The following is a 16650-nucleotide window of genomic DNA, read 5'->3' as shown; positions in this document are numbered from 1 at the left end:
GCCTTTTACTTTTCTAGTAGAGGAGTGTGAAAAGGAAAAGATTTTATTCTCCTTCAAATAAAAACCACCAGCTCTGCTAATTAAGACACTGGTCCTAGGACAGAATAAAGAGGTTTAGTAGAGTTTCTATAACAAATGATTGGTATACCTACAGTAAAATCTTTTGAAAAGAGATATTCCTAGCAAATGATTAAAAATTTTGAGGCCTTACTATTTCCATTATATTTTTTTGTTTTAAAACTGCTTGCAGATAGGTGAACTCACCATTTTTAGGGTGCAGAAACACACTCAGATTGATTTAAGTCATTAAAATTAACCATTTAGTGAACGTACGTAATGTTTTTGCCATTGTGGCAATAGCCACATCAACAAGACATATTTTGAAGAGAGGTGCTAAGACTGAGAGGACCCAAGCAGCACGTAGGAGGAGTTGGAGCTAGAGAGAAACCTGGCTCGCCACTCCTCACTCTGTACTCTTAACCACAGTTACAGCCTGCTGAGTGACAAGACTGTGTTCACGTTACGCTCATGTATCTGACACGCTTTATTTATTGCGTGTACGTTTGCACTTGCAATAGGACGGAACTGCTCTCCAGCATATTAATTTGTTTAATGACTTTCTTCCCTGTGTGTTTTCTGTACCTACTGGAATTTTGAACAAATAGGCTGTTTGTTCATGAGACTGGATTAAAGTTCTTCTAAAACTTCTTTTTTAAAGTTTTTCAAGTCTGTCACTTAATGTTACTGACACTGATAGGTAGACTCTGAGCAGTTCACCACTGTCTTGGTTACATTGCCCTCCTTTTCCCTGATTAACTGCTTCCAACCTTCCATGAGACCCCTCAGGCAGATAACTGAACTTACTGAACTGCCGTGAAGGGCTCCTGAGCCTGAGCAGGCTGCCTCAGTGTCCCCCTGAGGGGTGCGGTTTCCAGTAGCTATTTGGATGCTTGCCTGCTTGGAGCCTGAGTGGTCGCAGCAGTCGGTGCGGAAGTCGAGATAAGATTTACTCTGTTTTCTTTGTGAGAGTTGTTTCACTTGTCACTCATTGCCTATCAGAATTCCTGAGCCTCAAAAACCTCAGCCAAAGCCACCTGAAGATATTGTTCGTTCAAATCATTATGATCCAGAGGAAGATGAAGAGTATTACCGAAAACAGCTCTCATACTTTGACCGAAGAAGCTTTGACAAGCCTCCTGCACACATTCCTGCCAGCCATCTCTCAGAGCCCACCAAACCAGTTCATTCTCAGAACCAACCAAGTTTTTCTAGTTATTCTGCAAAGTAAGTTATTTCATCTATGGCCTGCTCTGTGTAAAAGTGACATGAAATATAAAGGCTCAGTTACATAAAGCAGAATCAGTCGTCAAGTTCAATATATTTTTAAAGGGAACACATTTAATCCATGATTCTTTAGGTTCTAGTGATTCCATATTATACATAGTTTCTAGTGCTAGATGTGCATTTGGTTTTTGTTCTTAAACTGTAAAGATTTTTTATGTTAGAAAATGTGTAAAAATAAGTAGCTTTGGTGGAAGAGAGAGTAAACCAAGATCTTGATTTCTAGGTGATTATCAAAGGCTCCCCCCTTGTGCACACACATTTGATGATGATTCTTTTCCTTATTGTCTGTGTTTGTCTTTTAAATATAAAAACAAAGATGAGGGTTTTAAAGTAGGAAACTTGTCGTTTATTGGTGTAATTTAAAGGACTTCAGAGATTTCTGGTCCAGTTTTATACATAAGGGAACCAAGATGAGGGGAAATGGCAGGGCAGAACTGGGACTGCACCTTGCTTCTTGATTCTGGCCTTGTTTTCGCTGTCTGTGCCCCTCCATTCTCTTGAGTTTTGTGTTGATGTGCTCTCTTCTTGTGCTATATCTTCTGCTGGTACTTTTCTCTGCCTGAGCACTGACTGATAGAGGCACTAGCAGGTTCATACCTCCACAAAGCAAAACCCATACTAACACAAATAGGTGTGAGTTTGTCTCAGAGAGTTCATTTGTACAATCATGAGTGCTGTCTAAGCAAGTGAAAGCAGTGAGAAGGTGTTCTGAAGGAAAGATGCAGAGCTGCTGGAAATTCTCTGAGCTGAGGGAAGGCCTGTGGGTCTTTGCCTGATGATGTCAGGCCCAACCACATTGTCTCACTTCTGGTCAACCTAAAAGCAGATGAGAGGCATTGTATCTGAACAGCCCCTTCTCAGCAGCACCTAAATGAGTGTTCCAGTAACGCGACACAGTTCATCCTAGCCAGGTTAACATCAGAAGCCATCACATAACAGTTTAGTGTCTGAGATTAAAAACACCTAGGTTTTCACTCATTTGGATGCTTGGCTTTGTCTGAACCTATCATTTGTTGTTTGTAATATTAAGAACTTGATTTTAATTACCTGGTTTTTTTTTTTCGGAAACATCATTTGAAGTGAAGACTTAAAACATTTTTCTGTTGGGCCAGGGATTTAGCTCAGTGGTTCTGCCGCCTGACTCGCAAGCACAAGGACCCGAGTTTGATCTCCGATACCAAAAACACTCAAAAAAACATTTTTGTATTGTTATCTCTATTGTTATCTATTTAAATCCTTATATCTGCAGAAGAAAGCAGTTTGAGACATATATATGCAAACTTTGAGTGCTGCAGCAGATGTTGTGTTAAGTACAGCTAGTGTCTTACACCTTATAACTCCCCTAGCACAAGACTCAGGTGAGCTCACTTTTGGTGAGATAGATGGGTATATCCTGTGGAAATCATTTTTACACTGTTATGTACACATTAAATATATTAAAAGAAGGCCCACAGTGTAGTTTGAAGAGGCATTTTATTTGTCCTTTTACATACTTGATAGTGTACAACCTTAAAGGAATACAGTGAGATCTAAAAAGTAAAAAGTTTTGTAATGATTTGAAGGAAAGGCATTTGGATTTTGTGTTACTTTGCCTTTCTGGAAAGAAGACCTAATAGCTTGTGATAGATAACTTTTTAACAGGGTCTAGAACACTGCCTAGTATACAGTACTTGTTGAGTGAATGGAACTCAACACAGGTCACGTGTACTAGGTATATCAACCACCCTCCTGTTCATGAGCAGCGCTGGGAGGAGCCATTGTTACAGATTGTAGTTTTTATAAGATTATATTGCCTTTGAATGACACGGGTAGCATCACTTTGGCTTTTTAAGAACTAAATTTAAGAGATCAGAGGCAGGTTGTTTGGTGCCATTGGCATTACTAGATGAGATGGGCTGTGAGTCAAGCAGTGCAGCTTTGCAAATAAGGCCACGCTCTACAGGCCTAAACTGGAAATGGATGCACTCTTGCTAGGAAGGAACATGTGCTCATCATAGACATGTTTCAAAGATGTTATGTTTCCATTTGCTGATTCTTCATTACCCTAAGGGAATTAGTAGCTGTTGTGTTAAATCACTTTTTTCTGTGTCTTTGAGAATTTCCTTTACTGAGCTTTTTTCTTTTACTGAGACATTTCATTCTTACTCAGAACCTGCTGTACTGGGTGTGGTGGGACATGCCTGTAATCTCAGCAGTCAAAAGGCTGAGGCAGGAGGATCACCATGAGTTTCAGGCCAGTTTGAACTCTACGTATCAAGACCCTGTCTCAAAGAACCTGCTCACTCTTCCTAGTTACTGCTCCTTGATTTGGTTCCTTTTGTTTTGTTTTTGGTTTTTTGGTGCTGGGATCAAGCCCTGGGCCTGGCACCCGCTGTGCAGGTGCTTTGTCACTGAGCAGTGCCTCCGACCTAGTTCATTCCTTTCCTCACCTGAGGAGCTGCAGCAGAATGTGAAGAGTGAAGCCCAAGCACCTAGCTCTGCCTGGCAACAACTAAACTATGTGGGGCTGGGCAGGCGGGGAGGGTCTAACTGAGTTACTGTATCTTAATATAATGGTAGTTTCCTTGGCTAACAGTGAGTGATATTTTTATTTATGAAACAAATTATGCTGATGTGGTGGATGTTGGTTGATATTTTGAAATGACATTTGCGTTCCATGTGCTGTAGATTTACTTAGTTAGATTGACCATTTTCTTTCATTTTTCTATTGCGCTTGCTTTGCCATCACCTAGATTTCTTGGCTCTTACACTAGCTATGACTACTTGAAAAGGAACGTCAAGTGGTAAGACTGGCATTAATGTGAGGCTGTTACATGAGGTGTCCCTCACTGTGTCATTGGCCTTATGTGCACTTAGAAAGATCTTAACGTCATCTTCAAATGCTTAGTCTAAATGTATGAAAACAAGATAACAGCATAGTTTTAAATCTAATCATAAGACTAGATTTCTTCTGCAAAAGTCTTCTATGAAAAAATAAACGTGCATTCTAAATATGGTTTGTGCACATAAAGCCATTGTAGCTTTGGCACTCTGCAGTAAGGTTTAGGTGGCAATGTTGCAATTATGGGTTATTTAGAAGATTTCTTTTGTTTGAGTTTTGTGTGTTAAATATTAACAATTGGCAATTTGAAAAAAAGATACATGGCATAATTTGACTTAAATGAGCCTTGTAAAAAATAAAGGATATCTGCTACTCTAGCAGTCTGAACAAAACGAAAAAAGATACGGTAAATCAAGGGCAGATTTTAAAGTAAAAGATGGCCAGTTTTTTAGTGTCACTGTACCACCCCTGTTGCCCTTTCATTGACTTACTATCTGGCTTTTTAAATGTCAAAGTTGAAGAATTATACAGAGGCTGTGTGGCCTAAAAAGCCAAAAACATTCACTTAATCTGGTCCTTCACTGAAAAAATTTGCCAGCCTCTGGTCTATAACATCATTTTTTATGATTGTCCTAAGTGTGCCAAGGCCTTTTGTACCTTAGGAACAAAATCAGAAGTGGGTCTAAGGAAGACTTGTGCCAAGACGTATTTTTCAGAATACAGTATTTACAAGACTTCCTCAAACCTGCCAACCCTTACTGTTGAAATACTACAGTTTTTAAAAAGTATACCCAAAATATCATCCGCCTTTTGGTTGCTATCTTCTGGATGTTTTACTAACATTCTTAAAGTATCTGTGCTGTCTTGACATTACTTGTGCTGCTGAATGGTTGAATTTGTTTGTACATTTTGGTAGTGTAGCTACCCATAGTCATGATAAACTGTGAAATTTCTAGATTTTGTTTTAAATGTAGAAATTGTTGGAGGAATGAAAACTTGTTTTGTAAATAGTTTGTTTACAAGTGTTGATATTTTTTCCATTTTTTAAATAGGGGAAAACCTGAAGCTGATGCTGGGGATAGATCATTTGGTGAAAAACGCTATGACCCAGTCCAGGCCACACCCCCTCCTCCTCCACTGCCCTCGCAGCACCCCCAGCCAGCTCAGCCTGTCAGCAGCTCTTCTGTCCACACGCACTCCAGAGGAGTACATGGGGAAGGTAGGGGGTTCGGGGGTCAGTGGTATCCCTGGGGCATAATAATGCGTGTGGATTTCAGTTCATGGAATGTTGAAGCTAGTTGGTTTCTGTATAAAAAAACTACGTACTTGAAACCCTTGGGCTGCAGTGAAAACAGGATTTTGTTGAAAATGTGTCTCCTGTTTTTATGACTGTGACCATTATACTGAACAAGCCAGTCTAATGCTTGTCTTAATCTTTTCTTGCACAGCTTAATTTTGTGTCAGTCTCCAGATCTTATGGAAGTAGTGTTTGTTCACAGTACGTCTACATTCAGTGCTTGAAGAGTAGATTGTAAACATTATAGTCCGTCTGCACACATGGACATAAGAAAGCCATGAAGTCTCACATAGCACCTTGCCTTTTGCAGTTACATGCTATGATGAAATTTCAGTTATTAATTTGAATAACCATATAATATGTTACCCAAGGAATATAACACAATTTATCCATTTTCTGTTGACAGACATTACCTATGATTTACATAGGAGTCAAATTCCAAGCTGTGTCTTCAACTACACAAGTTGTAGTTCTGAATTAATAGTACTTTCAGTAAGATTTTCTTCACCCACTATCACATGTGCAGAGAAAGACAGTTTTAATTCTTACTTTTCCATCTTTGTGCCTGTTTTTCTTTTTCTTTGCTTTATTGTATCTGCTAGGATGTCCAGTGAAATGCTGAGTAGAAATGTTAAACACAAACATCTTTTGCAAGTTCCCCATATTAGGGAGAAAGGATTGAATGATTCACCTTTATGATAGCTATAGGTTGTTTTGTAGATGCTGTTTTATCATGTTTAGGAAGTTCCTGCTGTTTATAGTTGGCCGAGAGCATTTTGACAAATGTTTTTTATGTATTAAGATCATACAATGTTTGTCCTTTATTTCTCTTAACGTGGTAACATTATGCTCATGAAGAATTTGGATTAATAATTTTCTTGTAATAGTCTTATCTAGGTTTGGTATCAAGGTTTTGCTAATTAGTAAAAGAGATGTAGGACATTTCCATTTTCTCAGAGTTTGTCAAGGACTGTTATATTTTTTTCCTTAATTTCATAGAATTCACATTACTATTTTACACTGCTTCCAGCAATAATGTGTGGGTATTCTTATTGTTCCATATCCTCTCCTGCTCTTGGCATTATCAGACTTTGCAGTCTTGCTGTTCTTATGGGTATGATAATGCTGTTTTTGTTTTGTTTACATTCTCCTAGTGATGAGGTATGGATTATCTTACTGTACAGTAAGTTGCCATTCTAGTTTTCATTCCTGTTTTTGCTCATTTTTCTGCATTTTGTTTAAGTTGTTATTACAGATATTAGGTGCTCTTCATAGGTTGGAGGCACTGATCCTTTATCAGTTATACGTTTTGTAAATACGTTTTCCCAGTATGCAGCTTTTCAAAAAAACTTTAATTCTGGTGACTTTTCAGTACTGAAATTTTTAATATGGTCACATCTGTCTTTCTGATTTGTGATGAGTATTGGAGAGGGGTTACTCAGGGAGCAGTCTCTGGAGGCCGAGATCCTTACAGTCTGACCTGAATCTGAGGCAGCAAAGGTGCACTAATAACACCATCTATGTCCCTCGGCGTCAGACACAGTCCTCGGGGCTCAAGAGCCACCCCAGGATTCTGTGCCGCCAGATTAGGATAAGTTAAACCAGGAGGCGCAGCACGGGGACTGTTTAAAGAAGTTTTTAAAACGCTTATATTTGTTTTTCAGGTAATTCAGCATCGTTGGATTTTCAGAATTCTTTAGTGTCAAAACCAGACCCACCTCCATCTCAGAGTAAGCCAGCAATTTTCAGACCACCGAACCGAGAAGATACTGCTCAGACTACTTTCTATCCCCAGAAAAGTTTCCCAGATAAAGCCCCAGTTAATGGAGCTGAGCAGACTCAGAAAACGGTCACTCCAGCGTACAACCGGTTCACACCAAAACCGTATACAAGTTCTGCTCGACCGTTTGAACGCAAGTTTGAAAGTCCAAAATTCAATCACAACCTTCTGCCAAGTGAAACTGTACATAATAAACCTGACTTGTCTTCAAAAGCCCCCGCTTCTCCAAAAACTCTTATGAAAACACACAGTTCAGCACAGCCTCCTGAGTTTGACAGTGGAGTTGAAACTTTCTCCATCCATGCAGATAAACCAAAGTATCAAGTAAATAATATCAGCACAGTGCCTAAAGCTATTCCAGTAAGGTAATGTACTTCCTTGGCCCTGTGATTGGTATTATGTGAGTTTGATGTAGTTTGTATGATTTGGAACTTTATCACTGTATCTGTAAAAGAAAGTATCATCACAGTAAATGCTGTTATGTACAACATGAGTGTCTTAACTTTTTGGCTTTCCTGGGCCACAGTGAGTGAAAAGAATTTGTCTTGGGCTGCATATAAAATGTATGATACAGTTAACATTTATAAAGAACAAAACTTCTTTGTGTTTTTATACTTTACCGTATTAAATTATTTTACAAAATAAAAACAACCTTAAATTTAGTGGTTACATAAGAAAACTTACATGTCTTCTTAATAACAGTAAATGCCTGTCTTCACAGGCACACACGGATAGACAGATTGAAATACTGTTAACTGTAATTGCTGCATTTGCCAAGCCACACAAGCATGTGTAATGACTGATGCACACAGGTTTCTGTGCAGCTCACTCCCCAAAGTGTTCTGTGGGCACCTGTGCAGTTTGTGCTGGAGCACTGCACAACTGAGTCATGACAAATATTACTAAAAGTTAGAGTGTTAAAAAAAAGTCTACAAACTGAGGAAGCATTACTAGCTGTCCAGGGCAGCATGTGGCTCAAGGGCTATATGGGTTGGATACACTTGATTGTAGAAAGATCTCCAGGAAGTACAAAATTAGTTAGTTAATAGGCATGGGTCAGTGAATCTGATCATTGTCCTTGAGTTACCAAGAACTGAGGTGAGTGACAGAGCAGGGTCACAACACAGCCAGGATGAGATGAGCCCCTTGGAAGACGAATACCTCAGAGATAGAAGTGTCTCTGCTCTTCATGTATGCTTTGTTCAACAAGGACACTGAAAAGAAATAGAAATGTAATGAGCTCAGAAGGGCTGTGAAAAAACAGTACTAGTAGTGAGGTAGTTGGCCCAAATGAGACAAAGCGAGCCCACCTGAACCCTCACTTGAGATACTCTTTTCTTATTATTTAATACCTGACCAGACTCACCTCACTTAGCAACGCAGTCTCCTAAATACACTTGTGTTTCAAGCTAGCCATGAAGCAGAAGCACTTGCAGCCAGAACCCAGAGCCAGGAGGGCCAGCTACAGACTGCTTCCCAAGAGAAGGGATGGTCCTTTCAGTCTGCTGCCTTTCTGTCTCCGTGCACTTTATGAGTAATCAGATGGGGCTGTTGCTGTGGAGGGGCTGGTGGAGGTACTGCTTCAGGCAAAGGGCTCTGCTCCTCGGGGTGGTGTCATAAACCATTTGTGACACACACACAGTCGTGCATGGTCCATTTTTCTGCTCATCTGTAAGTCCTGGCTTGAAACTACTCCCGAAGTCTAAGATGCCTGTAGTTGTAATATGCTACCAATTAAATTATGAACATGAGCTTTAAAGTACCCAGTTCACGGATTTTATTTGTTTGGTTTTGGTACCGGGGTTCGAACTTGGGACCTTGTGCTTGCGAGGCAGGAGGCGGAACCACTGAGCTAAATCCCTGCCCCTGGTTCATGGATTTTAAAATGTGCTTCTTAAAACCCACAGTAGTTGGGTGAGCAAGGTACCAGGTTTTGTACATTCATATTGCAAAATCAGTAATGAAGATAAGTTGACTAACCGTTTCCGGTAATGTGATTGATTTCTCCAAGAGTAATATGCTCTGTTATCCCTGTGATAAAATCATTCACTAAAAGTTAAAATAACTCTTGATTATATGGAGAAATAAAAGAAACTACTTATTATGATAATAATAAAAGAAAAATTACTGTGTATTATAATGAATTTACTCATTAGCTATTCTTGAACTCTCAGTCCTTCAGCTGTGGAAGAGGATGAAGATGAGGATGGTCATACTGTGGTGGCCACCGCCCGGGGCATATTTAACAGCAATGGTGGAGTATTGAGTTCCATAGAAACTGGTGTCAGTATAATTATCCCACAAGGAGCCATTCCTGAAGGAGTTGAGCAGGAAATCTATTTCAAGGTCTGTCGAGACAACAGCATCCTCCCACCTTTGGACAAAGAGAAAGGTAAATATGTTTATTTTTCTTCTGCTTTTAGTAATTTAAGGGTTGCCCTGTCCACACTTCAGCACGTACAGTGCCCAGTCAGAATAATCTAGCAGCCTGTCTTCTGCCTTTACTCTAGGCCAGTGGTGGTGAACCTCTGGTACGTGTGCCACAGCAGACTTTGTTGTCATTGAAAGCTTCAAAAGGTTCACCATCACTGCTCTAGGCCAACCACAGCTTGTCCGTTCCCTCAGGAAGGGTCTCCCGTATGAGCTGTGAGTGGTGGCACAGACATATGTAGGGGTCTGCAGTGGCACCTCAGAGACCTTCCCTGTAATGTGTTTTGCCTTTTAGTGTGAAATAAAAAGTGACGGCAAGTAACAGGTCTCTGGGCATGCCCCTTCCCTACACGACTGCTAGGCAGCCTTGGCCGAAGTAATCAAATTTGTCTTTGACTCAGCCCTTCCATCTTTCAAAAAGGCTTTATCCTACCTGTCACCTGACTGCAGAAGGTCACCCTCTTGGGATAGGAGCTGTCTCACGTCCTGGAGACCAGTGGTAATAACCTCCCTGCAGAGTAACTGACAGGACAGCACAGTATGTTTCTGACCTTCCAGAAGAACTAGGGTTGCTGTTATCTGCAGTCTTCCTGGATCCATTGGGATGATACAGGACTTCGTTCGCATTGTTTAGTAGTCCTTTGCTTCCATAGACACATTATTTTATCTCACTTTTTTACATTTTGCCAGAATACTAACATCTGATTCTCTAATTTGAGGATGTCTTGTCTTAAAAACCAGTAAGACTGACTGTTGGCCCTATGTAAATCCCTTCAACCAAGGCTGTGGCAAACATTGTTAAATGGAAGATACAAGTAACATTTGTAAAAAGTACGTTTGAATGTTTTATGCCTGGTGAAGTGCAGTAGCCACTAGCTGTATGTGGCTATTTAGCACTTAGATTTGTGGCCATTATGAATTGAAAGAAATGTAAAATACTGTTTTTTATAGGTTCAGTATATTAGTTACATGGTAAATAATGTTTCTGATAGATGAAATATTGAAATTGACGGCAACTGTTTCTTTTTATTTTCTAACATGGCTACTAGAAAATTTTAAGTGCTATTTGTGGTTTCCATTATAATTAGTACTGCAGTAGAGCGCTGACAGCAAAAGTAAGAGGGCGGGCGAGGAGACCTGTGTGTCTAGAGGAGACTTACTCCCCTCCACTCTCCCCTGACTCCAGGTGAAACTCTGCTGAGCCCTCTGGTGATGTGTGGGCCCCACGGCCTCAAGTTCCTGAAGCCGGTGGAGCTGCGCCTGCCACACTGTGCGTCCATGACTCCTGACGGTTGGTCTTTTGCTCTAAAATCATCCGACTCCGCGTCGGGTATGCTGTCTTCACTCTGTGCTCTGGGGCTCTGGGTCCTGTCATTGATTAATACCTGGCCTGATGTTGCTCCCTGTGCTATTTCAGTAGATTTTTACCTCTGTGCTGGTGGCCTTATAGGTATCACCAGTGTTTTCCGATTGCTTCGTGATACATGTATAGTAGATGAAAGATGGAGAGCTAGAGAAGTTTCTGCCTCATTAAAAAAAAATGATTGCCCGGAATCTAGCTCAGTGGTGCCACCGCCTGCCTCGCAAGCGCAAGCACCCGAGTTCGATCTCTGCTACCAAAACAGTGATGGTTTGGCCAAAAATTGACAAATTATTGTGTCATAATTTTCAGGATGTGACAGATCTGTTATTGTCCTATACATATTTGCATTTTTATCTTACTATTACAATGATTTTACCCTTTGTGTAATTATTTCATTTTTGGCTATTATTCTTCATTGATCTACAAAATATGTACACCGGAGAAACTTCAGAGGTCTTCTGCTGTGAGCATACTCAGCTGTGGATTTTCAGTGTGAAATGCTTAAAAACTTCTGTTGTGCACTTTTTACCAATAATGTCTTTCTCTTAAGATCATAATTTCAAAGCTTCCATTACACTTTCACATTTCTCACTTCTTGGGTGATTTAAGTCAGCTACCAATTGGAACTGTCTTTAGTATTGGTGTAGATCACTTTAAGAAAATGTGATGTAGAAAAATATGAATTTAAAACGTCCAAACGTTTTGATAAATCAGGTGAACATCACTCAATTTCAGTTTGGTACAGTATAGAGGTTTGTGGAATAAAAATTATAGTAGCATATTTTACCCAGAAGAAAAACAATTTTGTGTGTGTGGGTGTGCATACACCCCATTTTCTAGAAAAATAACTGTCTACTGTAGTTACTTGCTTATAAGTCATCTTCTTACAGATATTTACGTGAGTTATAATTGATTCCCACATTTGTTATTTCCAGTGTTTTTGTGATAGAAGAGTTGTATTAAACCAACATACTTTTTTCTGTAAATTTAAACATACTCCCCCAGAAAATAAATGTACCTTTATGTAATTCTGCATGACTTTAGAAGCATTGCTACTGTAAAAGTTTGTTCAAATTGTCATTGTAGATCTTGACAGCTACTGACTTAATCCAAACAAAAGCTAGCGTCTCAGAAAGAGACACGGAACTTAAAATGAGTTGCTTTTCATTTACTTCCAAGGTTGTCATAATACTATCTCATTGCTTCAACACTTTGTTCTCGGTAGTAATACATATGCCCATCTGTATCTGTGAAATTCAGTCACTCTTTAAAAACCACAGATCCCATCATAACATGTTATTGACTGTCAGTACACTTAGGTGTGGAGAGAGTCTACAGCTGGTGTTGCTGACATTTTAGCCTGATAACCCTTTGCTGTGGGGCTGTCCTGTGGGCTGTGGGATGTTGAGGGCCTCTCTGGCGTCTACCCCCAGAGGCCAGTTGTGATGAGCAGAACTGTCTCCAGCTATTGTCCCGTGGGCAGAGTCCTGCTGAGAGCTGTTGCTATAAGGAAGCGAAAGGCAGCAGTTTTGATCCTCAGCTTTCTTGGATACCACACACACATAACAGTTGTCCCGACTTTGCTTCACATTTAGTACTCATTGCCGGGGCTCTTCATACTAGCTGCAGGTCTTGAAACACGAGGAGTCTGTTAAAAACTCACGTGCCCAAGCCCTGCCTCAGACCTACAGAGTTCATGAGTGTTGGAAGCTCTGCAGGTGATTCTGTGGTGCAGCCAGAGTCAGGGTCAGCAGTTCTGGTGTCTGTCTGGGTTAGGGTGGGTCGGGTTTGGCTTGGCTGGTGAGGAGGAAGATCTTTAGGAACTAGCTACTGCAGAGCTTTTGAGGTCTCAGTTGAATACGACACATTTGCTCTCACTTTCAGCTCTAACCGGTGATCTCATAATTATTGTCCAAACTTTTGAAAGTGAAAGGAAGATGTTACTCATAATTATGTCCTAGGCATATGGTTGCCCTAAATCTTAAACATTTTTTTGGAAAAGCCCAGTGAACCTGGTAATGTAATAAAGACACATTTCAAACAGCTTAGTATGTTGAAGAAATAGAAGAAAATTATTATCTGAATAAATGTCTGCATATTTGCCCCATAATTGTGAAGCACCATGAATAATGGTTTAGCCAACTGAAAATGACATCAAGTTTTTTTTTCTCTCCTAGGTGATCCTAAAACCTGGCAAAACAAGTGTCTTCCTGGAGATCCAAATTATCTTGTTGGAGCAAACTGTGTTTCTGTCCTGATTGACCACTTTTAATTCTTCAAATACAGGAACTTGATTAAATAATGTGAAGCCGGATTGAACTTACTAAATCTAAATGGAACCACTCTATCAAGTATTATACTTCTCTTAGAATTGATAACTGCAGTGTGTTAGTATTAAGCCTTTGTTGGCACTGGTGAAGAAGATTAGTGAGCATGCCTCTGCACCATGATCAGAAAACATGCTACAAACTGCATGTTTATGATTGAAGAACTGTTGGTATTGGCTAGAGGTGCAAAGATACTTTGCTTTGTAATGATTTTTGTACTTTTTTATGGTGACTGCTTCTCAAACCAATTTCCGTTAAAATACCAGCCAGTAAATGGGGGTGCATTTGAGTTCTGTTCTTTCCAAAGTACACTGTTTCAAACTTTATAATGGCCCTGACCTAGCATCCACTTTTTATTTTATTTTATTTTATTATGCATGAGGCAATATGCACACTTTTTTAAATGCACCTGGAATATATAACCAGTATAGTGGTTTTAACAGAAATGTACAGCAGGGGAATTTATAACTTTGGGGGGGGGTGTCAAATGAAGACAATTGCTCATTGTATATGAAAACACATTTTTCTTAGGGAAGGACACCAAAGCATGTGAGACTGGTTCCATGGCCTCTTTGAATCTATAAATTAACCATATCACCACAGACACTAACCAGCAGGAATGCCTTACCCCCGTATTTTTAATTCTTAGCTCATTCTCGCTGTGTGTTACTAACTTTTTATGGCTTTTGTGTACATCAGATACCGTATCATGAAAAAAGATTGAGTAAATTGCAGATGTGGTGGTTTCAGAAATGTGTGATCACCCAGAAGAAAATAATAGTGATGTACGGATTTCTTTTCCTTCCATTCCTCCTATTTCTTTCTTTCCCTTTATTTTTATTTTTTATTTTGACAAGGGGCAGTGGTAGTTTTCTGTTCTTTTTGGCTATGCATTTGAAAACTTTGATGTTTTAAGGATGCTTGTAAATAATTGCGTGCATACCGTTTTTGTTCTTGGTTTGTAAATTAACTTTTATAAACTTTACCTTTTTATACATAAACAAAACCAAGTTTCTAAAGGCTACCTTTGTATTCTCTCCTGTACCTCTTGAGCCTTGAACTTTGACCTCTGCAGCAATAAAGCAGCATTTCTATGACACACAAGGTCATTTTTTTAAGAAAAAGAATGCACAGAGTTGTTACATTTTTAAGTGCTGCATTTAAAAGATACAGTTACTCAGAATTCTCTAGTTTGATTAAATTCTTGCAAAGTATCCCTAATGTAATTTGTGATACAATGCTGTGGCCTAAAGTGTATTTTTTTACTAATAGACAATTTATTATGGCACATCAGCACGATTTCTGTTTAGATAATACACCACTACATCCTGTTAATCATTAGGTGTTACTGAATTTCTTTTGCAGTTATTAAAAATCTCAAATTTCTAATTCTGCAGAATAAAACTTTTTAAAATAAATTACTGGTTTGGTGTCCTTGCCCACTGTTTCTAGTTTCATGCAACCTGAGTCACCTGCTGCCGCCTCAGATCTGGTGCTGCCCCGCAGGGTGGGCGGTGCGGTCCGAGAGCTGCTGCTGCGAGCGTGGAGTGTGGGGTTGGGGAGAAGCAGGCTGGCTGGAGAGGCTCTCTGTTCTTCCCCTCCGCGCGTGCATGTTCATGTGTTCATTAGGGCCCCACTTCTTTCGACATTTAGGTGGTTGTCGTAGAGTTTTAGCATCTTTATGAAGCTTTGTGGATTTTATTTTTTTATTAAAATACAATTTATATACAGTAAGTTACCCTTTTTTAAATGTACAGTTCTTTGAATTTTTATACACATACACTGTCATCACCTTAGCACAATTAATATCAGAATAGTTTGCTCACACCCTCCCTGCCGGTCACCCCCGAGTGCTCCCCACCCTTTTCTACAGTACTCCATCCCTTTGCCAGGCCTTGGTCATCAGGGCTCCTTTTTCTGTCCCTGCAGTTTACCTTTGTGGAAATGAAGTCATGCACCGTGTAGCCTTGGATTGTTGGCTTCCTTTGTGGGGAGATGTCTTAGAGATGCATTTATGGTGGCTCAGAATCCGCATCCTGTTTTATCCCTGAGAGTTCCAGGTCTTTTTATGAACATAAGTTTTCATCTCACTTGATCACGTGGGGGTTTAACCTTGTATGAAACTGCTGACCTCTTCTCCAGATGTTTATCTTGGCCATTCCGATAGGCTGTCTCTGTGGTTTTGGTTTGCATCTCTCTGATACTCCCGATGTTGAGCCATCGAGCCATTATTTGCCATCAGTACATCTTTTGATAAAGTGTTAAGATCTTTTTCATTGTTAAATGTTGGTTTGCTTGAGCGCTTCATACATTCTGGTGCAAATTCATTGAGTAATACATAATTTGCAAATATTTTCTTTCAGTCTTTCAGTCAGTTTTTCTTAATAATGTCTTTCAAAGAGTAGGAGTTGTTAATCTTGATGAAGTCCGCTTTATCGGTTCATTGTTTCATTGATTTTTTTTTTTTGGCTGTTTGTTTCTGGTACCTGGAATCAAACTGAGGACCTTGCACATAGGAGGCAGCTGTGGTACCACTGAGCTAATTCCCCAGCCCTGTTTCATTGATTCTTTTGTAGTTTTATCTAAGAGAACTTTTCCTAACCCATGACACAAAGATTTTTCTCAAGTTTTCTTCTGGAGGTTTTTTTTTTTTTTTTTGTACCAGAGATCGAACTCAGGACCCTTGTGCTTGTGAGGCGGGCACTGTGTCACTGAGCTAAATCCCTAGCCCTCTTCTGGAGTTTTTTTTAGATTTTACATGTGTTTGTGTGATCCGTTTTTAGTTGATCTTATACACAGGTGAAACACGTTGAGTTTCATTTAATGCGTTCCAGAGGTGCCAATCTGTGGCAGGTGTGCCTCAGAGGGTTATTTGTATCGTGGAAGGCTCTAAAAAATTTGCCATCACTGGTCTGTTCTGTCATTCATGTCCTTATTGTAAACAGATCCACGGTGGTCTTGAACTCTCAGTCCTGCTTCAGCCCCCCAAGTACTGGAATTACAGGTAGCGACATGCCTGAATCCTAGTTGCTTCTTGTTTTAACTGGCTTATTTTACTTAGTGTGCCTTCCTTTCAAACCACTCGGTAGCAAAGGAACTATTAAGGTGTAAAAATGCTAGTTTCTTGGGGATTCACAAAGAAGATATATAACAAACTTGGAGAATTTCTAATTTCAAAACTAACATGGATAATACTTTTAACTGTGTTCCATTCCATTTCCTAGACAAGGCTTTACAAATACCCTTCAACGTGCAGCCTAAGCTCGGTTCCTCCAGGTTACAGGTGGG

General features: G+C 39.8%; 1 protein-coding gene across 9 annotated transcripts in view; it reads left to right on the top strand.

Annotated features, from left to right (window-relative positions):
* Positions 1-14780, top strand: part of Tjp1 (tight junction protein 1) — a 207598-nt gene extending 192818 nt beyond the window's left edge. For 4 of the 9 annotated variants that reach the window (XM_013075099.3, XM_013075094.3, XM_021264738.2 and 1 more), the window contains 6 exons: positions 1060-1284; positions 5218-5384; positions 7127-7607; positions 9417-9634; positions 10859-11002; positions 13213-14780. In XM_013075099.3, coding sequence (XP_012930553.3) covers positions 1060-1284; positions 5218-5384; positions 7127-7607; positions 9417-9634; positions 10859-11002; positions 13213-13307 — 1330 coding nt within the window. In that variant the 3' untranslated portion in view covers positions 13308-14780. The remainder of the gene's footprint in view (positions 1-1059; positions 1285-5217; positions 5385-7126; positions 7608-9416; positions 9635-10858; positions 11003-13212) is intronic. The other 5 variants (XM_087188282.1, XM_013075095.3, XM_087188283.1 and 2 more) reach the window with 2 other exon arrangements.
* Positions 14781-16650: the final 1870 nt, after the last annotated feature.

The sequence above is a fragment of the Heterocephalus glaber genome, unplaced genomic scaffold (genome assembly GCF_053883595.1).
Source record: "Heterocephalus glaber isolate CG9 unplaced genomic scaffold, H.glaber_assembly_v1.0 deba00001531, whole genome shotgun sequence".
NCBI lineage: Eukaryota > Metazoa > Chordata > Mammalia > Rodentia > Bathyergidae > Heterocephalus > Heterocephalus glaber.
The sequence above is the reverse complement of the archived record's forward strand: the minus strand, read 5'-3'. Positions and strand labels throughout refer to the sequence as shown.